This window comes from Nematolebias whitei, chromosome 6, assembly GCF_014905685.2.
Source record: "Nematolebias whitei isolate Nwh7 chromosome 6, NemWhi1, whole genome shotgun sequence".
NCBI lineage: Eukaryota > Metazoa > Chordata > Actinopteri > Cyprinodontiformes > Rivulidae > Nematolebias > Nematolebias whitei.
In genome coordinates, this window is record NC_056503.1 from 40,489,548 (window position 1) to 40,512,650 (window position 23,103).

General features: G+C 39.1%; 1 protein-coding gene across 7 annotated transcripts in view; it reads left to right on the forward strand.

Moving 5' to 3' along the window:
• Window positions 1–23,103, forward strand: part of frem2b (FRAS1 related extracellular matrix 2b) — a 53,114-nt gene that overhangs the window by 25,742 nt on the left and 4,269 nt on the right. The window contains exons 3-20 of one of the 7 annotated variants that reach the window (XM_037677610.1): window positions 540–686; window positions 3,643–3,873; window positions 5,967–6,092; window positions 6,720–6,971; window positions 13,263–13,412; window positions 14,248–14,457; window positions 14,557–14,754; window positions 14,869–15,033; window positions 15,240–15,422; window positions 15,515–15,650; window positions 15,731–15,881; window positions 15,992–16,295; window positions 16,415–16,546; window positions 16,701–17,032; window positions 18,851–19,058; window positions 19,135–19,239; window positions 19,421–19,548; window positions 19,646–19,780. In XM_037677610.1, the coding sequence (XP_037533538.1) occupies window positions 540–686; window positions 3,643–3,873; window positions 5,967–6,092; window positions 6,720–6,971; window positions 13,263–13,412; window positions 14,248–14,457; window positions 14,557–14,754; window positions 14,869–15,033; window positions 15,240–15,422; window positions 15,515–15,650; window positions 15,731–15,881; window positions 15,992–16,295; window positions 16,415–16,546; window positions 16,701–17,032; window positions 18,851–19,058; window positions 19,135–19,239; window positions 19,421–19,548; window positions 19,646–19,780 (3,293 nt within the window). Of the gene's footprint in view, window positions 1–539; window positions 687–3,642; window positions 3,874–5,966; window positions 6,093–6,719; window positions 6,972–13,262; window positions 13,413–14,247; window positions 14,458–14,556; window positions 14,755–14,868; window positions 15,034–15,239; window positions 15,423–15,514; window positions 15,651–15,725; window positions 15,882–15,991; window positions 16,296–16,414; window positions 16,547–16,700; window positions 17,033–18,850; window positions 19,059–19,129; window positions 19,249–19,378; window positions 19,549–19,645; window positions 19,781–23,103 lie in introns of all 7 variants that reach the window. The other 6 variants (XM_037677613.1, XM_037677612.1, XM_037677608.1 and 3 more) reach the window with 6 other exon arrangements.

Genomic DNA, 23,103 nt, shown 5'->3' on the forward strand with positions numbered 1-23,103 from the left:
ACATGAGAGCGCTGTGTAGTTTCTGTATGAGTCACTTTGTGTGTGTCTCTTCACGTTTTCATGGCAGAGTTTGTGTATCTGTTTGGGTTTGATGCTGTTTTTCTGTCTGTGCTTTCGAGTCTTTATGGTCAAATGGTAGCAGCCATGCCCTCCAGTGTTGTAAATTATAGTCTTTGAATTGAACTTCAAAAGGCGAGGATAAAATAACCGAGTTCAGACAGGAAATGGAGCCCCTTTATCTTAATTAGAAATAAAGCAATTAGATTGCACAAACCCTGTTGCTTTTGCACAAAGGCTTTGCATGCTTCTCGCCTCCCACTGTGGCTAGGACAGAAAATCAAATTCTAAAGGTATCTAAGAACACTAATATGGGGTATTAAATGTCGGTGCCAGATTAAAAACAAAACGCTGCATTCATTTTCATAATACCTTTTGATTAAGTCCTGGTTTGAGTATTTAACTTTTCTTCCGAGTTTTCTTTTGCAGATTGATAAACTCTTATAAGGCATTTCAGGAATATGTTTCACTTTTGTTTGCAGGAGGCAACAAACTAAGGAACCAGCAGTTTAGACTGAACTGGGCTTGGATTTCTTTGGAGAAGGAACACTATGTGGTGGATGAGGAGGTCAAGTTCCTAGAGGTTGTACTGAAACGCCGTGGTTACCTGGGGGAGACTTCATTTGTTGGTAAGCAGACTTTTCCTCAACCTGCTGTTAAGAAAATAAAAAGTTTACTGGTTACATTTAACAACTTTAAGAATTCAAAAATGCTACATTTACACATTACATTTTATTTGACTAAAAATGTTGGACTTTTCAGTTACGAAGCTAAATATTTCTACACTCTGAACAAAGAAAACAACAAAGCCAATATTGTTTGGGAAGTCATTATATTAATAGACAAGCAGGTCCTTTGATATGTTATGGAACAAAAGTAAGGCTTGCCCCAACTTTCAGTAGGGTCATCCAGGTCCTGACCTTTGACCTCCTTTCTCTGGCTAGTGTTTGGGTTCCAATCCCCCAGTTGCAAAGGACAATCCCACAATGATCATGCAGGCGTAAGGCATAAGACTTCTGAAGTCAAGTAACTAAAGGGAGATACATTTTTAAGATTAGATAACGTTTACAGACCAGAACTATCCATCCATCCATCCATTCATCCATAAGATTAGATAACATTTACAGACCAGAACTATCCATCCACCCATCCATCTTACCTGCTTCTTCTTTTTCGGGTTGCAGTGGGGTCACTGGTGTCCATATCCAGCCATCACTGTGCGAGAGGCGGGGGACACCCTGGACAGGTCTCCAGTCCATCACAGGGACACATAGAGACAAATGAGACAAACAACCTTTCACTCTCTCACTCAAACCTAGGGACAAATTAGAGTTACCAATCAGCCTAACATGCATGTTTTTTTTTTTGTCTGTGGGAAGAAACTGGGAGTACCTGGAGAAAACCCATGAATGCATGGAGAGAACATACAAATTTTGGATAAATAAATATACTTTCGTCATCTACTTAAACAAAATAAGCCACTCTGAGGACACGAGAAGATTTTTAACTGGTCTTTTATTTGCAAAAGCAGAGTTCACAACAGGCAAAGGTACATGATTGATTCCTGGTCATGAATATCTGCAACCGGACAGAGAGGCAGGAAGTGTTTTTATAATGCTTATCAGACAGTCACTGGTGACCTCGGTCTAACTGCCAGGTGACTTTACAATGATCTCTGCGGGATAACGTGAGAAAACAAAGTAATACCATTTTTTGATTTACCAGAGCATTGAAATGTTTGAACAATTGTTAATGTATTGGTTAAAAAGTGCTATATTAAGCTGCGAATGCACCGATTTTATTTCCTGGAGAGATCAAGCCTATGGTCTGTTTTTCATTTTTAGTGTGTTCTTAAAGAAATTCAAAGCAGAAGGTTACAGGCGGCTTACATTTACTGTTGTATTAAATCCTTCACTGTACAAAGACTTCTACCAACTAATTAAGTTTTTGTTTCTGAAATTACAAGTGTCAAAACTTTCTATCAAAGGATTTCTCATTACTTTATGTGGCTACGTGTTCACAGCCCCAAGCAGTGACTTTTTGATCATCTGCCACTCGGTTACATTCTGTTAGTTCTAATAAATCTTGTGAAAATATCTTTACTTTTTCATTTCTTGCAAAGATAAATACAGAACAAATCTAAAGATTGTGTTGAGACTCACTACAACTGTATTATATGTACCTGTCATTTTAGACACCAGCACAAGTCTATTAAATTCTCTATAAAACCACATAAATTGACTTTGTTTTTAATTAAAAAGAACCCTTAGCAAAAATTATTTTGACTCAAAAACCTTTTTTTCCTAGCGATCATTGATTCTTGTACTTCAAAACACGTCTTCAATAGTCCCCCTAATGAGAACACAACTTGCAACAAATATTCTGTCTCAGTGAAGTTGTATCTGTCTGTGAAATGTCAAAGCGCAGTCATGATTTTCTCACTCTGACGCACTCTCTGATTCATTCAGGTTTGGAGATGAAAAGCAGAAATCCGATTTGATTAATTGACATAAACTTTCCAGCAGAGCAAGTTGGCAATAGGTGATGAAGAAAAACTTGATACCATATCAGTACATTTTCATGGGGGCTGGGGATATCTCTTCTTGTCCAACCAGGGTGAATCTTTGTCAGAGGATTCCTCCTCTCCGTGGGCAGCTTTTGCCTCACTTGTGAAGCCATACAGTGAGTGTGGCTCCGGTTTGGAGGTTACAGTGAGTCCACCTGCTTTAAACCCTCAGAGTGGCGGCTGTGATCAGGGCCGTTCATTTCAGGCAAATTATTCTTCCTTGGTTCATCACTGCTCTTTGAAGACTGCTGGTCTTTCAAGCCCCATTGAGTGCTACTGTTCTTATCTTAGCACAAATATGCTCAGACATTTCCCCCATCTGCACTTGCATATCATAGTCCAGTTTCATTTTCATCAAAGAGATGAGTCAAAATATTTAAAAATTATCCACTCTGTATACTTCAGTCTGCACACTACTGAAGTGCATACTCACTCTGAGATATTTCAATTTTATTCTTCTTCGTTTCTTCAGTCTCGACCACCTAGCTTGAGTTTTCGTTTTGTATGGCAGTGTGTCAGGATTGCTTTGGGGTGTGCAGCCATATTAATTCTTCTCACTGCCAAAACCCTGATGCATTTTTTGAGGCCAGTTAACAAAGACAATGGAGAGGCTGTGTGACATTTCACTGGCTTCAGCACTCCTGCTCAATATGAATACTGCCAGAGTCACAGCAATGGTGACCATGAGCATCATCAAACAGCTCACATGCTGAAGGTCAGAAAGTGTATGTCTGACTCAGACCACGTCTGCTAACACCAGGCTGGTATACAGTTTATTTCCACCAAGCTTTTTTTTTTTTACTCTGGGAATGGAAACTGCAGCTAAATAATGGAAGACATTGTTGAGTTCAGAACAGTTCTGATTTTACTGGGACTTTGATTGCATCTTTTTTAAAATACCTGCACACATACAGTAAATATCAAGGCTCATGACGAAGAGATGGACATATATAGACATTAAAGTTTCTAGTTTTGTGTATTTCATAAGTTAATCGTTTTCTCCCACATCCTTCTTTAAGGCATTGGCACGAAGGATGATTCTGCAAAAAAGGACAAAGACTTTCGCGGGAAGTCTCAGAAACAGGTGCAGTTCAACCCAGGCCAGACCACAGCCACCTGGAAGGTCAGAATCCTGCCAGACAGCGAGTACGAAGTGTCTGAGATGTTCCAGATTGTCCTGTCTGAACCAGTGATGGCTGCTCTTGAATTTCCAGAGGTCTCTTTCGTGGAGATCCTGGACCCTGGTGATGGTCAGTGATTTTCTTTCTTAAGACTAAAACTCCAATAGTTTGCTAAATTTTAATAAGGTTGAATATGTTTTTAAGTCAAAATAAAATGTGTTGTATATTTTTTACATCCTACTCAGTGCTTATGTTATTCTAAAGTGAATTTAGGGCAAAAATTCTGTTTTTTCTGTTTTTACGTGCATTTTTTCGTTCAGTCAACCTTCAGCCTAATTATTCAGCCTAATTTTCCATGTCTGATATGATTCACCCAATCACCATTTTGCACTGTTTGTTCATTTAAATTTTGGAAAGATTATTGTAAAAAAAAGGATGACTTGTGTTTTAAAAAGTGGAAATGTCACAATTGTAGCCATACAGTACAGAAACAGTAACAAGTTTAAAAGTAAAACATTAAAAACCATAAAAGTGCCATGCTTTTATACAGAAACCATAAAAAAATGATTTAACTGTAACAGGATCAGTTTGTTTTTCAAGGATAAAATAACAGTTAATACATTCTTTAACCCTTATCAAAGTTATTTTATGTCTGGGTTTGATTAGATCTTTCATCTACCTGAGGGCATCAGTGTATCATAAATGCAGTGTTTCTCTGTAAGATAAAATAAATCTGAATAAAAGCAAAATAAACAATACTGAGAACATAATCTGATTAACAGGTTAGTACATAAACAATAAAACAAAATACGTTTTAAGTGTCAGCCATGACAGTATTGTCTTTTCAGTAGTTTTGAGCAGAGATCTGGTATTAGCTGTTAAAATGACATGCATGGAACATGCATGCATGAAACAGCTCAGACAGAGAAGAAAACTGAGACGAAGCCAAATAAAGCTCTGATAGAGGACATCAAATATGGATCTCAAAGGGTTTTACTATGTAGGAAAGAGGAAATTGTTGTAAACGTTGTATGCTAATGAGCATATTTAACTGAAACTTGTTTTTGAAAATGCTGATTCCTGAAGGACAATAAAAATATTGCCAGCTGTCTTATGTTAAGATCTAAAATTTTATGTTTTCTCATGCTTTAAGCAAGAATTATCATCCTACAGACAAGCCCATTATAATATAATTACACTGCTTTTAGTTAAAAAATTTTTAAAACAAATTGTAGCCGCTCAAGGTCAAATAAACTCTGAAGGCTTATAAAAAATGGATGCTGCTATTCTATTTTCTGAGAACAGAAAAATAGAATAGCCCATGGTATTATTCAGACAGGGAACAAATAAATGTTAAAAATAAGATATATGGAGTAGCTTTAATGTCCTCTGCATTATAAAGGCACATTATGCTAACTCACCAACACTTTGTTAATGTGGCCATCCATGATGCTCACTGAACAGAATACAAAACGGAAAAATGAGCTCTGTGGATTTCATGGATGAAATGTTCCAAACTCATTACCTTTTTGAATGTCATACAAAGCTCGAGAAGGAGAAAAAGAGATGAAGAGCCACCAGTGAAACATCTGAGGAACAGACGAAGTGACTCAACATTTCCCAGCCTAAAAAAAAAACAGAATTAAAACACTTTGTTGTTCAAGCAAATTAATGCAGGTGACTAGAAAAACTAACTGAGTGATATATATCCCTTATCCCTGTGCGGTGCAAAACTTGCAAAATAAGAGGGGTCTCAATGCTCTATATCAGGGCTATTCAACAAAACTGCTCAATGGTCCACAGTTTCTGAAAGTCAACAGCTCAGGGGCCGGAAAGTCAGTGATTAAAGTCATTAGGTAAATAAACCAAGTTTAATAATGATCTGTTATCTTTTAAATTTGTTTATTTTATTGCATTGAGTCATAAATGCAATAAACAAAACCCAAACCCAGAACCACACGTGTCTTATATATATATATATATATATATATATATATATATATATATATATATCTATTACGAAGTGGGCCGAATTGAAGTCACCCGAGGGCCAGAAATGGCCCGCACGCCGCCAGTTGAATAGCCCTGCTCTATATATTTATTTTATGTTCTAAATGTTTTCTATATTCACTTGTGTTCTATTTGCATCCCATATGAAAGACACATCTTAGTACCAGAAGTCAGGTAAAGTTTAACATTGACCGTTTTCCCCTACATAACAGAATCCATGGTGTATATACCGTCAGCTGTGTACAACATAGAGGAGGACATCGGTGAGCTGCTTATTCCTGTTCGCAGGAGTGGCGATGTCAGCCAAGAGCTCATGGTTATATGCTACACCCAGCAAGGTAACACAATTCCCATCAATATCAGTATAAATTGCTGTGCTAAACTGTTTCTGGAGTGAGTTACTCCTTTTTTGTTTGTCTAATACAAGCCTTTATTTAAGACTGCTCTTTTAGGCTACATTTGAATAACTGGCATCTTAAAAGCAAAAACATTCCACTTTCTTGACAAGATAAACAGAGTTAAACTCCTTATGGTGAAAAAAGTTTTTTAATGTAGCAACAAAAAGGTTAAGTCATGTCATCTGGACCAGTTTTTTTAAAGTGAGAAACGTTTCTTTTCTCATCCGGAAGTCTTCGTCAGTCAGGCTGTTTATGTGAATAGCAAGTTGGCCATCTGGCCTAAAACAGTTGATTGTTATAGATAAAGATTGATTGTTTTGGACGGGTGGGCCCTGTTTGTTTCTGAGATTCCACAGGAGGCTGGATTGAAACACAGCAGTGAAGACTACCTGTGGGACAGATCTGGTTGGCAGGCCACAGATTGATGAAATCTTCCGGATGGGAGACAAAACGTTTCTCACTTATAGAAACTGGTCCAGATGACAATTTAGCCTTTTTTGTTGTTATTTACCTGGATGATTGAGCCTACAAACCTTTTTTTATGTAACTTATTTTTGGTCTTTGCAGTTTCGGCCACAGGCACAGTCCCTACCACGGTGCTCTCCTACTCTGATTACATCTCCAGGCCTGAGGACCATCACAGCATCCTGCGCTTTGACAAGGGAGAGATAGAGAAATCCTGTCGGATAGTGATAATTGATGATTCCCTGTGTGAAGATGAGGAAAGCTTCAATGTCACCCTCAGCATGCCCATGGGGGGCCGCCTGGGCTCAGAGTTCCCCACTGCCAAAATCATAATCATTCCCGATATGGATGATGGTAAGATGTCATTTTACTGATTGTAAGTATGCATTCAAATGCAATCAGACTAACAAATTATAGGGCTTTGATTGTTCAAAGACATTTTAGCATATTTTGTTTTATTCTTTTCACTTTCAGTTCTGATTTAAGACCCAGGAAACCGCTACTTTTTTTACTTTTACTACCGTACTAATTAGTCTTTGTGTTCCTCAAAGGCAGTTTTTACCAGATTAGAGTTTAAAAATATTTGGATTACAATTTTGACATCAAAATTTAAAACAGTTTTGGAAAAGGTTTTATAAATGTGATACTTTCTAAATTCAGCTATACCGTAGGCAGTGAATATAAAGGCAGAAACCACCTTGGAGTGAATGGTAATGTGTTTATGAGATTTTACCATGTGGGTGCGTTTTTATTTAAACACCACGACTCCAAGAGAAAAGCTTTGGGTATGCAGCCCTACTTTTTGAAGGCAAAGAATTTATCTCATATCTGCAGACTCATACAGGAGGGCTGATAGTCTCCCACTTCTTCCTGATGTCTCTTTGTTCCCCAACACCTGACGGCCTTATCCTTATCACATTGAGAATCTCCATAAGCGCTGCTGCAAAGTCAAGACTCTATGTTTGCAGGCTAGAAGTTGTGAAGATGAAAAGTCCATTATGATTATGCAACTTTTTTGTTTGTTAAAATCCAACTACATATTGATAATTGAAGGGACAATGAAGCACCCTGTCTTAAAATTGTTTTCTGAAAACAAAACATTAATTACTGGAGACTTACTGAGGCACCTATATTTCCTCTGTGTAATGATGTTCTGCATGACAAGCACGTATTTATTCTTTATATTCACAATACAGTAGTCTCTCGTTTATCGCGGTGGATCCGTACCCTGAAGCCCTGGGATAAGTGAATAATAGGAATGATGCATGTACAGTACTGAAACAAACCACGATAGAGCGAGTCCACAAAAAAAATGAACCGCGAAGTAGCGAGGGACTACTGTAGTCCTAATGTTTGCACCTTTGACCGCAGCATTGCAACTTTTGAAACAATAGCTGATTGTTTTTCAAAAGTTTAGCAAAACAAAAAAATATTTGCCTATTCATATCCCCAAGAAAAATATAACATTTCTTGCAATTTCCTCCATTTGGCTTGTAGCCAAATCTTCTTTTAGGCTTCAGAATAAGGTATCAATTCTGTTTTACACTCTTCAAGTGTACGCATTTAAGCAGTTCCGAAATGTACGATTTGAAAATGTGTAACCTGAGAGTAAACAGACAACCTTTGACCCCAAACTGTTCCTGAATGAAGACTGTCTGAACAGCTGCTGAGACTCACCTGTCAGCTCCTGCACCATCCAGGCGTCTTTACAAAGAAATATGTTTCCATTGCTACTATTAAATTACGTTCTCTTGGGTTTGTTGAAGCCTTGGACTTTAACACTGTCACTCATGGATGTCTGTAACTGCCATGTGTAATGAAGACATAGTAGACAGACTTTTTGCCTTAGCTCTAAATGAACACTGGGATGGCTTAAAATCAAGTGAAATGATAAATAAAACATGTAAGTGTAGGGAAGTCTTCCAAGGTTAACAAACACCTAACTTTAAGTTTTACTTTGAAAATAAACTCAGATAAACAAAGCAAAAGATTAATGGTTATTGAAACTAAATGGTTGCAGTAAAGTTTATTTTTATTGATGACTATAGGAAGAAACCATTAGGAAGCTGTGGAGGATAAATTCCTTGCTTCATAGAGCTGGTCTGTGTATGTTTGTGGTGTTGCAGCGGCTTTCGCTATTTATTTGCCCGAGTAATCCTTTTTTATTAGCTGAAAGGTCAAATCATTTATGAGAAAAATAAAACATATTTTCACTCAATTGCTTGAACAGTTCTTGTTATGTATTTGCTCAGAGAATCACTGATGATAGATGGCTTAGATCAGTAAGGAATTAACTCAACTCTTTGACAATCAGCAATAATGTTTATTTACTCGTTATTTGGATGATTAACTGTAGAATTTAACGGTGAATTTCATGAGGATTCATTGCCACCGTTGTTTAGTGGCTGTGTTTTTTGCCTTTCAGAGTTTTTCAGCAACAGGGGACTGAGTTCAGTGTATAGTTGGCACATTGTATCAGTCTCTGTCAGGGTTTATTCAGTCTGCGTTGGTTTCCTTACACATTTCAATGGCATACATGCTAAATTGACCAGATTTACGAGTGTGTTGTCCTTTTCAAGGACTAGCAACCTGTCTAGGTTGCGCCCCGCCTCTCAGTCAGTGTCAGCTCTGATAGACTCCAATCCTTCATGACCCTAGATAGGGTGAAGTTGATAAAGAAAATGGAATAATCTAGTTGAAACATGAAGAGGGGGGAAGAAATAAGATGATGTCAACCACTTCATGTCTTCCCTAAAGGAGATGATAATGAAAAAGCTTGAGCATTGATGCTGAAGTAAATGGTAAACAGCTCTGAGGCAAGAAAAACAAGATTGATCTCCTGTCTGAAAGGGTAGAGAGGCAGCAGGAGATTCATTACCACTTTTAGTTCAGCTGTTCTGGCTAAATTCAAGCGTGTAATCCAGGTTCTGGTCTCTAAATGCATGTACAGATCTAAGGCAAATGGGGGCAACACATCTTTCTTTGTCATCCCGCCTTCAGAATAGCTTTCAAGTGTTGTACTTGCATGTGCAGGAAGAGTCTGTGCCTGGCCAAGCACCTGGCTCTGAGTGTGATGTCTGTAAACTGGAACTCCCCAGGAGGTTCTCAGCAGCTTTGTGGGGTTTTCATCTCAAATGGTTTGCATAAAAAATAAAATCCAACAAACTGCCAGTTTAGCAAAAGGGCATTTTAACAAACATTGTTAGCAATCATACTAAAGTGCAAAACACACATGAAATAAGTCAGGTCAACAATGTACAAATTTTATTTTATGCAAACACCACCTTTTACATGCAAGAAAGTGCAAGAAACCACAAAGTAAAGTGATAAAGGTTTTACATTTGCATTATTGCATTTCTTCCCAACTAAACTGACTTGGAACCATTTTATTAACTAGCACCCGTGCTTTGGAGGAGAAGGTGTGTTTTTCTTCTAGCTAAAACATATATATTTTTTTACTAATTAGCATTCTAAATTATCCAGAAAAGACAGAAATATAATCAGCTTCCAAAATAAACTATGGTCAGAATTCAGTAAACATGCCTCAGGCATCAGCTGCCTCCCTGCTAATTCACTTTAAATAAAGCGACATCTTCAATTGCTAAATTCAATTCTGGGTTTGTTACTTCGATTTATTAGCCCAGCCAGCCAATCAAATCAACTGACAGAATAGGCTGTGGCTCAGGAGAAAAACTGTTTGCCTTCCAGTTGAATAGTTAGTGGTTTGATCCAGGCTTCTTTCCCCATATGGACAAGACACTGAGTCCCAAGTTTGCCCTGATCTGCATATTGGTATGTGTGCACACATCTTTTTTCCTGTAGTCCTCTAAAATGGATGTTAAATTATGCTTGCCCGTTTTTCCTGTAAGAGAAAATCATATGGTGCTTAAAAACAGAACATTTGCAAGCTGTCCAGTCCTTCTACATTATCACGAACAGCTGGAATCCTTAAAGCACCAGCTGTTTTCCCATGTGGCAGACAACACGGAAGCCAAATCCCTGTGATTTCCACCTTGTTGCACTGTGTTTGGAGAAACTTGTTCTTTCTTGCAGAGGTAATTGCTGTTTGATAACTCCTCTGCATCCGGGAAAATGTTTTGGTGGGGTCAGAATGTAAGACATGAAAATGCTTGTACAGCAGGACTTGGCTGGTATATTTATAGTCTTGTGTCACTCGCCTGAAGATTTGATTCTGGTTTGGAAAGTATGATTACAAACTGTTTTAACATGGGTGACACGAATCGAGAGGAAACATGCAAACCCTGTCATTATGTCCCACCTGGATTCCCATTTTTTAAAACGTATTGACAGATGTCCTCAACACTTAGGCAAATAATACTTTAGACTAGTCTTTTGAAGTTCAGATGTTTGTTGCTGTCATCAGATGTTATTTTTGGTTTTAAGAACTGAAAAATGAAGTTGCTTTTAAGTGTTTTGTAGGAGATTATTTTTTTCCCCCTATTGCACAGTTGGCAGCAGAGCATTTGTCAAGGCTCAATTGAATTTCACCATTGAAAAAGCCACTTAGCGCTGTGGGAAATCTGTGCAAAGTTCAAGCAAAATCAAGCCGTCGGAGAAACTTTAAGAGTCCTTAGGGATGTCTGCGTCTTTCCCCATGTCTCGACTTTTATTTTATGTTCACACATATTTAACATAAGAGGTATTTACTTTGCAGCATTAGACTTTTGCAGAACAAAGGATTAGGCACAATGATTTTATCAAAGGAGTTCTTGTGCAGTGCTTTTTTTTCCCCTTGGCATTTATTCATTTTTAAATAAAAAGATTAGTTTTTATTAACTTATTGAAGTCATCAAAATGTTGATTTTCTCATAATTGTAAATAGGTTGAAACACTTGGAAGTTTAGTCTAAATTCCGATAATCTCCACTTCCATCCATGTAACCTTAGATGTGTGTTCTGGTGTCAGAGTTGCTGCTGAGCTCATGGAGGTTGTGGATGGTTTACCTTTCAGTTAATGGGCCTTAGGTCTTTGAAGCTTTTTGTTTGTGTGGTGCAAAAACCTTATCTGATTACTGGACGAGTCCAACAGGGCCCGAGTTCCTGGCGTCCAACTCTTCAGCCTTGTAGATCTGATTACTCCTCCAGGTAGACCCAGTGCAGGCAGCCAAAACCATCTTTGTTTGGTTTCTCTGAGGAGAAATGTTTTGGCAGCTGCAAGCCTATAAGATAGCATTATTGTTGTACCCATATCTTAAGAAAATAAGCGTGAAGGTGTTCCATCCGTTGCTTGCACAACGTTGCAGGGTGGTTTTATTCAATTCTGTGTGTGGGGGGCGCAGTAGTTTGGTGGTCAGTGTTGCGGTCTCATAATCCTGTGGGTTCGAGCTTATGGTACATAATGAAGGGCATCTAGCATAAAAGAAATGCCAAATCTTTCATTGACGTTCTGTTGCTGTGGCCTCTCCTGAAGAAGAGAGCAGCCGAAAGAACAACATAAAATCTTTGTGAACTACCAACTTGCTTAAAATAAATATTTTGTTTCCTTTTTACAATCTTTATTTATTACCAAACCTTTATGACTAAAAAGGCAGCATGTACGCATGCAAATGTCCTTTCAAAACTCACATTATTTGGTAGAATAATTGTATAATGAGGGACAATAACATATTTTTCTGCTTGGCAGCACCATTGACTGACAGCTATTCACCGTCTCTGTCTTTTCTTTCCCCTTTTGACGAGATAACATAATCAACAAAAATGGGTTTGTTTTGCAAATTTATCATTTGGTTCCACATTTTCCATTTTCCCATATAATTTGTGACGAGAAACAAGTACCATTTTGTTGGCACTGAGCTCCATTGTCATGGCAACAGCAACTCTGCCCATAGCCATTGTCATTTGCTCTATTTATTCACTGTTTGGTCACAGCTGCTTTTAAAAACCGCAATGTTTTTACAGTTAAGTTGTATCTCATTAGTGATCACAAAGAAATATTCACTAATTTACAAGAACGTGTCCTTTTGAATGCCAGTGTTCTGATTTTACTAGCAGCAACCCACACACGCCAAAGCAAACAAACAGAGAAGTCCACAATCTAGCAACCATCTCATAAGCTTCATGACATGTTGGACAGCAGTGAAAGGAGTGTTGCACTTGAAGAGTTAAAATCACAGCAGGTGAGTTTGGCTGCAGTGGAATCTCAGCTCATAGAAACACTAATTGCAGTCAGACAGGCCTGGGCTGGCACTTCAAGCCTTACATCCCCCAGACCTCCTGTCAGGCATCCTGTCTGCCTCTCAGACCCATCACTATCAAAGTCAGCACAACCAACAGGCTCATCCAGAACAGAACTAGGAAATTCTGTTTTGCCCCAAGGTTTCCTTTTGTTTAATAAACTTTGTTGCAGCCTAAAATATACTTCCAAAACATCATGGCAGTAAAAATAGTTAAGGTCCTCAATTATAGTGTTGAATACCTACCTACTGTAAATCTGACGGAAGAGGTCCCTTGGTTCTCTTGTAATTACATATACGCTAACAGAGTATGCTAGTCATTAAATATTCAAGTGTTCAATTACATCATACATTCAATTTTATTGTTGTAAGTGGGTTATGAACTCAGTGCTCCTGTATTTTGTCTTTTATTTATTTATTTATTTCCATCTGTTGTCTGTTGATGTTTCCAGATCCTGTTTTCTACTTTGGAAGCACAGAATACCATGTGGATGAGAGTGATGGCTTTGTGGAAGTGCAGGTGTGGAGGACAGGGACTGATCTTTCCAAAGGAGGAACTGTCACAGCGCGCTCCAAAAAGACAGATCCTGTCTCTGCTGAGGGTATATGTCTCTGATAAACGTCCTTCTCTGACAGCTTCAGCTCATTCATGCTTAAATAAATGTAAACTAAACAAAACAATGGACTTAAGTCATCAACCTGTCAGGCTTTGTTTTTCTGAGCTCACCTGCACAAGAAGATTTCCATTATGGATATGTTGTGTGGATGGCCTGGGGAATGTAAACATTTTTTTAGGTTGACAGGAGAAAAGGCCAGGGTTTCTTAGTTCAGAACTTGTCTGAAAAGTGCTGGATATACACATTGTTGTGAAGATAATGCTATACTGAGTGGAAAACTGAGTTTATAGGAAGCATACTGATTCTTCTGCATTTTTGAGACCAAGTCAGATTGCTCTTTCCTCAAGTCTTCCCTATAGCTTCTATTATCTCTTACCCCCAGGCAGTCATCTTCCTTTTCACAGATTCTTAACAACTCTTCTCCTACCTGCATTACAACTGTAAAGGCAACTAGCTCCTTATTATATGCAAGATGATAGAAATCCAAGCTCATATATTTGGCTGATAAATTTTGGGGAAAAGGGCCTGCAGGCAAAGGTCCAGGTTTCATAACAAAGGCTCTTTAAAGAGTGGCAAAAAAAAACAAAAAAAACAGGAGCTGGACATCAGAGAGATCGCCAGCTCATGGATATCTAGCTTCATTCATGAATTTATTCATAACTTTCAACCATGTGACAAAGTACTTTGTCGTCATGCAGGGTAAGGCATTTCATCTTTCACCTTTAATGACATTTGCAAACTAGTAATCTATGAAAGGCCAGTATTAACACTGAAATATGTTGTTTGAAACATGTCTTATCTATTCTTTGTTGGTGGGCAGCTGGTGTGGATTATATGGGGATCAGCCGGAATCTGGACTTTGCACCAGGGGTCACCATGCAGACGTTCCGCGTGACCATTCTGGATGATCTAGGTCAGCCGGTGCTGGAAGGACCAGAGAAGTTTGAACTTGTACTACGAATGCCCATGAATGGGATCCTCGGGGAGCCAAGCAAGACTGTCATCATCATCAATGACTCTGTTTCTGACCGTGAGTAAAAATTATGACAGTTGTCAAAGTTTACTGAAATAATTACACAGATGCTACTAGTTCTCTTTCTAATTTTTGCATTCAACTATTTTGTTTTAGTGCCAAAGGTGCAGTTCCGTCATGCTGTGCATGTAGGAAATGAAAATGCAGGACAGATCTCAGCTACTGTGTATCGTAGCGGCGATATCAGCTACAAGTCTACAGTTCGCTGTTACAGCCGACAGGGAACAGCTCAGGTCATGATGGACTTCAATGAGAGGCCAAACACAGATGCCTCCATTATCACCTTCTTACCAGGTAGTGCAATAAAATCTAACAAATCCTCTTGTGTTGTTTGTGCAACTATACCAATATCCAATAGGACATGTGCAAAGCTCAGTTTCAACATGTCATGTCTTTTTATTTCTTCAGGAGAAAGTGAAAAACCATGTTTACTCATGCTGGTTGATGACACAATACATGAGGAAGACGAAGAGCTTCGTCTTGTGTTGGGAAGCCCCAGGAGTACTTCTCCTTTTGGAGCATCTATTGGGAAGCAGAATGAAACACTCATTAAGATAAATGATGATTCAGACAGTAAGAATGCTTCGCTTTCTTAAGTAGCTCTTCTTAAAATGATTGCGAGGAGAATTTTAGTTAAACTTTACTGAATTTATATTAGATCTGATTGTAATATTTAAATAGTGGCCACAGATTCAGAGTTGTAACGTTTTTGGCTGTAATATCTGGTATCTTTGTAACATGACAGTTTACAACTCCAACAAAACAAAATGCTTTCACAGAGCCCATTATTAGTTTTGGAGAGACCAACCTGAGTGTGAATGAACCAAAGGAAAAGGGTCAAATCTCTGTGGTGAAGATCCCCGTGTTGCGAGTTGGAGACGCCTCCAAAGTCTCTGTTGTTCGAGTTCACACCAAAGATGGATCTGCTACCTCCGGGGAGGACTACCATCCAATTTCCGAGGGTAAATATTATTCTCAGCTTCTTTTATCAGGAAACCGGCCGAGTGGATTTTGCTGGGAAATATTTGTCAAATTTCTCTCCTTTCTCCTGCAGAAATAGTGTTCAAACAGGGTGACGCAGAGCACTATGTGGAGGTGGAGGTTTTATATGATGGTGTCAGAGAAATGAGAGAGGCCTTCACTGTCCATCTTAAGCCTGATGAGAACATGGTGGCAGAAACAAAGGTGAAGTTTAACTGCCATAGGTATCACTTATTTATTTCCCTGATTTTTTTTTTTAACAGCTCTTCTTGGTCTATCAGCAGATGAGCAAAATCATTATTTATATTGAAGAGTCCGACAGCATGGCAGATGTCACATTTCCTTCTACACCCAGAGTGGTTTCTCTGTATCATTATGATAACATCAAAACGAGTGAGGACTCTCTGCCTGTGGCTGGATACCCGGTCGTCTGTGTCACTGTATGTCCTAACTAATTATTAAACCACAAACCAACATTTAGCTCCATTCTTGGTTACTGTTTTTCTGCATCTGTCTTTCACTTACAAACTCGTTCATTGTTTTTTTTCAGGCATGCAACCCCAAGTACCCAGACTTCTACAAAACCGGCTCTATTTGCTTAAGCGAGAACATCAACAACACTTTGACTCGCTACCGTTGGCTTGTGAGCGCTCCCACAGGTCCAGACGGTGTCACCAGCCTAATGAGGGAAGTTGACTTTGACACTTTCTTCACCTCCTCGAAACTCATAACTTTGGACTCAGTCTATTTCCAAGCTGGTTCTAGGGTCCAGTGCGTTGCAAGGGCTGTGAACTCTAATGCGGATGAAGGTCTAGAACTTAGTAGCCCCATAGTGTCAATCAGCACCGACAAAGGTGAGTTCAACCTGTTTTTATACCATTTAGCCTCAATCTAGCACAAAATAAATTTTCTTTCTTTAGAATTCTTTTGGGAAATTGAATGTTTTGTTTTTATTTATCTTGCACGGTTGCAGGAATGTGTCAGCCTCGTGTTGCAGGCACAGTTGGGGCTGAACCCTTCTCTGCCAAGCTGCGATACAGTGGAGCAGAGGATTCAGAGCACCCCAATCTCATCAAATTAACTGTCACAATGCCTCACATTGATGGTGAGAAAAGCAAATGTTTTGAAAGTGTTTCCTCACTAAACTAAGAAACATTGAGATTTAAAAATATGTTAATCCCATAAATCATGAAAGTGATGGTTTAATATGCCACTTGACATTTCTGCACTTTCTTACCACTGTTTGTTTCCTCCAACAGGAATGCTGCCCGTCGTGTCCACCAGACCCCTTTCCAATTTCGAGCTGACTCTGAGCCTTGATGGGACCCGCGTTGGCCACCATCGCTGCTCCAATTTGTTGGACTACAATGAGGTCAAGACCCGCTACGGCTTTCTTACTGAAGCCACCAAGAATTCTGAGGTAATCGGCAACACGGAACCTTACCAATACGACACTTCGCTGAGGGGATCCGGGACGCTCCGGTTCTACAGAAATCTCAACTTGGAGGCTTGTTTGTGGGAATTCACCAGCTACTATGACATGTCAGAGCTCCTTAGTGACTGTGGAGGTACCATTGGGACTGACGGACAGGTAAGAAGTTCTACATTTGAGCTTCAGCTCACATTTGATCCCCTTTTTTTTCCCATTTCGAGATTGGAACTGCAACAAACCAATAAAAACCCATGTCTTCCCTTAGGGGTAGGAATGTAGAATCAGTGGTTATTAAACTCTTTCCATAAAAGTCTTTCCATTTTCATTCCCGTGTTGCATGCCAACTTGTTTTTTCCCCTAAAACATTCTCAAGCACCAATGTCTCTAAAGACACTGTCTATATTTAGGTGCAGACTCAGGTTATGTATGTAATGTCTAATCCAACACTTTATCGGTTCAATTTCTCATAGGAAAGGTGTTTTGTCTTGTCAGAGTGGCAAGTCAATAGCTAAAATCCTTATTTGTCTGTTTTGCCCATGCACAACATCCTTTTTGAAGCAGTAAATGTTATACCAGTGCTGGAGGGAGGAGAAATCTTAACTCTCCCTCCGGCCTCCTGGCACACATGCCTTACAGCCCTCAACATTTGCATTCACCTTGGAAACTTGTCCTTAGTTCACACTGAGTTAATTAAGGTATAAAGTTGATAAAGAAGGTCCAGAAGAATTCATGAGGGTGCATCATGGAGAAAACTTTAACTGCAGTCTCCGCTGAGAATTATTAATTCAATCCTAAAGCACAGCGGAATATATTTTTCTTCTGTCTGCAGGAGTGTTCATGTATATTGATTTTCTATTATAATCAGAGATTCTCATTTTACATAGCTTCAGGTGTATTTTAATAACAAAGGCCTCAGTCAGGTGAAAAAAGTCTTTCTCGACAAGTAGAAATCTGTCGCTTTTAACAACAAAATGTAAGAAAGAATAAACCTGCCTTGACAAGTAGCTAGTCTGCTGCTAATTAAACAAACTCTGTTTCAGCCAAACCTCTACTGCACAATAAATGATGAACATGCCGAATTTCTTTTTCTTGATTAATTTACTACCACAATGATATTTTGGTTCAAATAATTTGATTTAATAATGATTAGGCTGGAAGTTTTTCTCAGCCTGCTCAAAAATATATAAAAAAACAACGAATTTCCACGGGTTCAGATTCAGCATCTGAAAGACTGGATCAACAGAAAAAGGAACAGCTTTTGTTTGTGAGTGCCCTGTGACCCAAGTGCTTCTCTAAGTGGGTAGGCCGGCTGATTGGAGACAGCTCAGTGCTGTCCAAGACTAGTGTCATGTCACGGTGCAAGTCTTCGTGCCCAGCTTAACAAGACCACAGGAATCTATTAAAGCCCAGCAGGCTGTGTCAGAAGGCCATTCAGCAAATCATTTGCCTCAGCTCTCAGTGCCCAGAGGCGAAGGCACGTCTCCACATGAACACAAAGCTAGTGCAGGCAGGTATTTCTGTCAGGTCAGAGGAAAGTGCAGATACCAAAGTGCTCCTTCTGATGACTTGGACCATTTTAAGACAGAATGAAACATTTATTACAAGACACACAACGTTTAATTAACAGAATATGGTTGTTCGGTAAATATACAGTATTTCATTTGTAACTGTAGGAAGCCATGAGTTTTATGCAGAATACACTAAAAACTTTACAGCAAGAGATCACTAAGAGAATCTAGTGTGACTAAGTTCACTCAAATGTAATATTTTGGCCTAATCTGTTGATTTGGTAGAGCAATATTCAAACATAAAACATACACAATACTAGTTTATGGTTCTTTATTTTGTGTATTAAGTCATGGTATTCATATTGCATCTACAATATTTTCATTCTTTTGTCCTACATTTGATAGCAACAAATTAGATTAATAAAATCAGTTTGAACTGAATTCATGCGTTATCCTGTTTTCATTGCAGGTGCTGAATCTGGTCCAGTCCTATGTGACCCTCCGGGTCCCACTGCATGTGTCCTATGTCTTTCACTCCCCTGTGGGAGCAGGAGGTTGGCAGCACTTTGACTTGCAGTCAGAGTTGAGGCTCACTTTTGTGTACGACACTGCCATCTTATGGAGGGATGGAATCGGTAGTCCGGCAGAGGCTGAACTGCAAGGCAAGTCGTGGTTCAGTTGGGTGTTTTTATATTTTTATTTTATTTATTTACCGAGTCACCGTATTTTAATGGTCTGCTACTGTCTTTGTAGGTGCTCTGTACCCATCCAGCATGCGTATAAATGTCCAGGGACAACTGGTGGTTAACTTCCGCACAGAGGCTCGATTCAGAGGCCTGTTTGTGCTCAATCACCCAGGTACCGTATGTCACATTGAAGAAGTGGAGTCTAAAATAAATGTTATACATGATTTTCTTGTATTGTGTACCATCATATCAATCTTAGGGACTGAAACAACTCTGACCAAATACAATTAAATGCATGCAAAATGTTGAAGTGCAGATGTGTCACTATTTTTTTTTTTTTCTTTTCTTGTCAGCTTCATTGCTCACGTCCATGGTCATGTGTTCGGACCACACTGGTTTAACCTTTAACCTCAGTCTTGTTAGGAGTGAGCCAACCTACAGCCAGCCTATTCAGCAGTGGACATTCATCTCTGATTTAGCAGTGAGGAATCCTATATTTTCTTACAAGGAATAGATGAAATATTTTAGTTTTTGTTTTGTTTTTGTGACCGGTCCTTTAACTTAATTTCCTCTGTCAGGTGCGGGATTATTCAGGTATATACACAGTGAAACTGATCCCCTGTACTTCCCCTCCAAACCTGGAGTACTCCATCCCTCCCATCTGCAATCCCAGAGAGCCGCTCACCTTTGACCTGGATATTCGCTTTCAGCAGGTAATTTTTCTGTATCAGAAAATGTAAATATGGTAGGGGATGGTTGTGCTTCGTTAAACCCAGTTTGTTATCAAGACCTGCAAAATATTTGTTTTTAATGGAGACTCTGCTTCTATGATAATTTGGAACATTCTGGGCAACCATGATTCATAAACCCCCTGTGAGTCCACGCCATGTGACAGAGCCTGACAAGCATCTGTATCCAGTTTATTTAATTTAACAAAGAAGTCTGTTCATACCAGAGGAGGCTGGGGAGAGAGAGGAGATGAGCTGCATCTAAACTAGACTAATAAAGCAGGAAACATGCAGCAAGCACAAAGCAAACAGATAAAAACCCCAAACAACCAGACAGCGACGAGCTACAAGTAGCTGTGTTCTTTGAAAACTAGTTTCTCATCAACATTTCTGCTTTCACTTGTATTGTGCTTATTTATGAGCTAATTAAATATTTATGCATCCAAGCATCAAATAGATATTTGGAGTTATAGTAAAACGAAAAGATATTTGGAGTTATAGTAAAATTCCTCCAACCATCCATCCATTGTTTTTAACTTGTTTTCTCTTTCCAGGCCGCAGGCAGTCTCATGGCAAAATTGAGAAATATAAATAGTTTTACTTCTGATAAGTTACTTCTAGCTTAAATAGGTGTTTTGAAATGTCATCAAACCATCACATACAACCAAAAAGAATTAGACCATTCTAAAACAAATGTTTTTTTCTGTTTCTCTTCTTTGATTATTATAACTTTATCAGTGTGTTTGTTTAAGGTTTCATTGCAGAATTTGAACTGTTTGTAGGTAATCATGATCTGTATGTAATTAGCCCCACGAGACTTTTTGCCTTGCTTTATATCAAAATATTGCAGCTTTGCCTCTGCTAAAAGGTAAAGCTGTGATATATATATATATATATATATATATATATATTTTTTTTTTATTTTTTTTTTTTTATTTTTTTTTGTGCCCAATTCTGTGTTTACATGTTCTCTGTAGAGTTAGCAAATTATGTGGAACCAGTGGATGAATGTGAATGAAGCTCTCAGAACCTGATCATTGGGTTGACATTTACACACAGGACCACAAGTTTTGAGAATGGCATGCATTTTGGTTTTCACAAAGTTTGCAGCCTCAGTTTTTTTTAGAACATTTTGTCAGATGTTTATGATAGTACAATTATAAGCATTCCATATATATTTTTTAAACCAACTTTTTATTAACAAATACATCCTGTTTAACCGAAGACTTCATATTTACAGTGTTGACCCTTCTTCCTTAAGACTTATACAGTTCACCTCTGCATGCTGGATATCAGCTTCTATTCTTGAGTGATGGTAATCCATCCTTGCCTAATCAGTGCTTGGAGTTAATCAGAACTTCTAGTTTTTGTTTGTCCAGACAGTATTGAGGATTGATCATAGGTTCTCAATGGGACTGAGATCTGGGGAGTTTCCGGGCCGTGGACCCAAAATGTCAAAGTTTTGTTCACCGAGTCACTTTGTTATCACTTTCATCCTGTGACATGGTGCTCCATCGTGCTGGAAAAAAAACATTGTTCTCCAAAGTGCTACTGGATTATTGGGAGAAGTTGCATTTGGAGGATGTTTTGATACCATTCTTTATTCGGGGCAGTGTTCTTAGTTGAAATTGGAGCGAACCCACTCCCCTGGATGAAAAGCAACCCCACACACAAATGGTCTCAGGAGGCTTCATTGTTGACATGACACAGGACTCGTGGTAGCACTCACCTTTTCTCCTCCTGACAGTCATTTTTATAGATGTCCCAAGCATTCTGAGGGGTGTTTCATCAGAGAAAATAACTTCACCCCAATCTTCTGCAGCCCAATCCCTATACTTCCTGCAGAATAGTCTGCCCTTGGTGTTTTTCTTGGAGAGAAGTGGATACTTTGCTGCCCTTCTTGACACCAAGCCATCCTCCAAAAAGCTTAATCTCACTGTGCGTTCAGATCCTCTCATAACTGCCCTCTGCCGTTCCTGAGCACGCTCTGCACTGGTGGTGACTCGATAGCTGCATCCTCTTAATGAGACAGACCTTATTATTGCTTGACTTTCACGTGTGCCCCGAAGCCTTCTTCACTGTAATGAACCACTCTCCTTGAAGTCCTTGATGATTTGGTAGCAGTGTCCCTGAAATTTATCTGATCACTCTTCACAAATAGAGTTAATACAAATTGCCACCATAAATACTGAGGCAGAAAACTGTGAAAATATTATTGCTGTTCTCAAAACTTTTGGCCACGACTGTACATCATGATTGCATTTAGAATTCAACTTCACCACCACAGCTAAGCTGAGAGTTATTTAAAGCACATAAAGGCTTTACACATGGCAATAGATACAATATTGTTAATATTGTTCTAGAATTGCGCCGCTCAAGATGGCTGCATGTTGGAGCAGCTCTGTTACTTTCATTCTGAGATTTTGCTTTTGGAAACTTTATTTTCTCTTTTTCTGGATGTAAATCACATTTTTTTGGATGATGGTTTCCTCTGGTATCAGATGCTGCGCAGCTGGAAGGATTTTTACTGAAACTTTTTTAGTTTTGGACATTTGTTATGATGCGTAACCAAGGCAACAAGGCAGTTTTCTACAACCAACAGCAGCTGATTAACATCTCAAAAGCTCAAATAATATCTCAACTACAGCCCCAAATCTCAAGTGAGTTGAAAAGGATGTTCCGTGGACGCATTCTCATCTACCTGCCGGCTGTGCTTGAGTGCCTGACCGCTGAGATCCTGGAACTAGCAGGAAACACGGCTCATGATAGCGGAAGGACAGGATCGTCTTTCGGCACCTACAGCTGGCTGTCCGCAGCGACGAGGAGCTCGGCAGACTGCTGGGAGGAGTGGCCATCGCTCTAGGAGGAGTTCTGCCCAGCATTTGGGCGGTTCTACAGCCTGAGGGAAACCGAGAGGCCAGCCGAGTCTGGGTGGACGGATCGGACGGCATCTGCAGCCAGTTTCTTAGGATCCACTGTGGGATGGACCTTTACAAGAGATCCTTCCTGTCTACAGCCATCAGTATCTATAACATCTCTTAATGAAATGAGGATAATGAGTTACAACAACAAATAATTTCCCTCTGGGATTAATAAAGTATTTTTGAATTGAATTGAATTGAATATTAGAAGAACATTTATATCATTTACAAGGTTTGACTGAAACAGTTTCTCAACATAAGAGGATTATAGTATAATCTCTAGTCTGAAAGGCAGCAGGTGATGTGCATTCCTCCATTCCTCTTTGGCTCACACCTTTAGATCTATCTATCTATCTATCTATCTATCTATCTATCTATCTATCTATC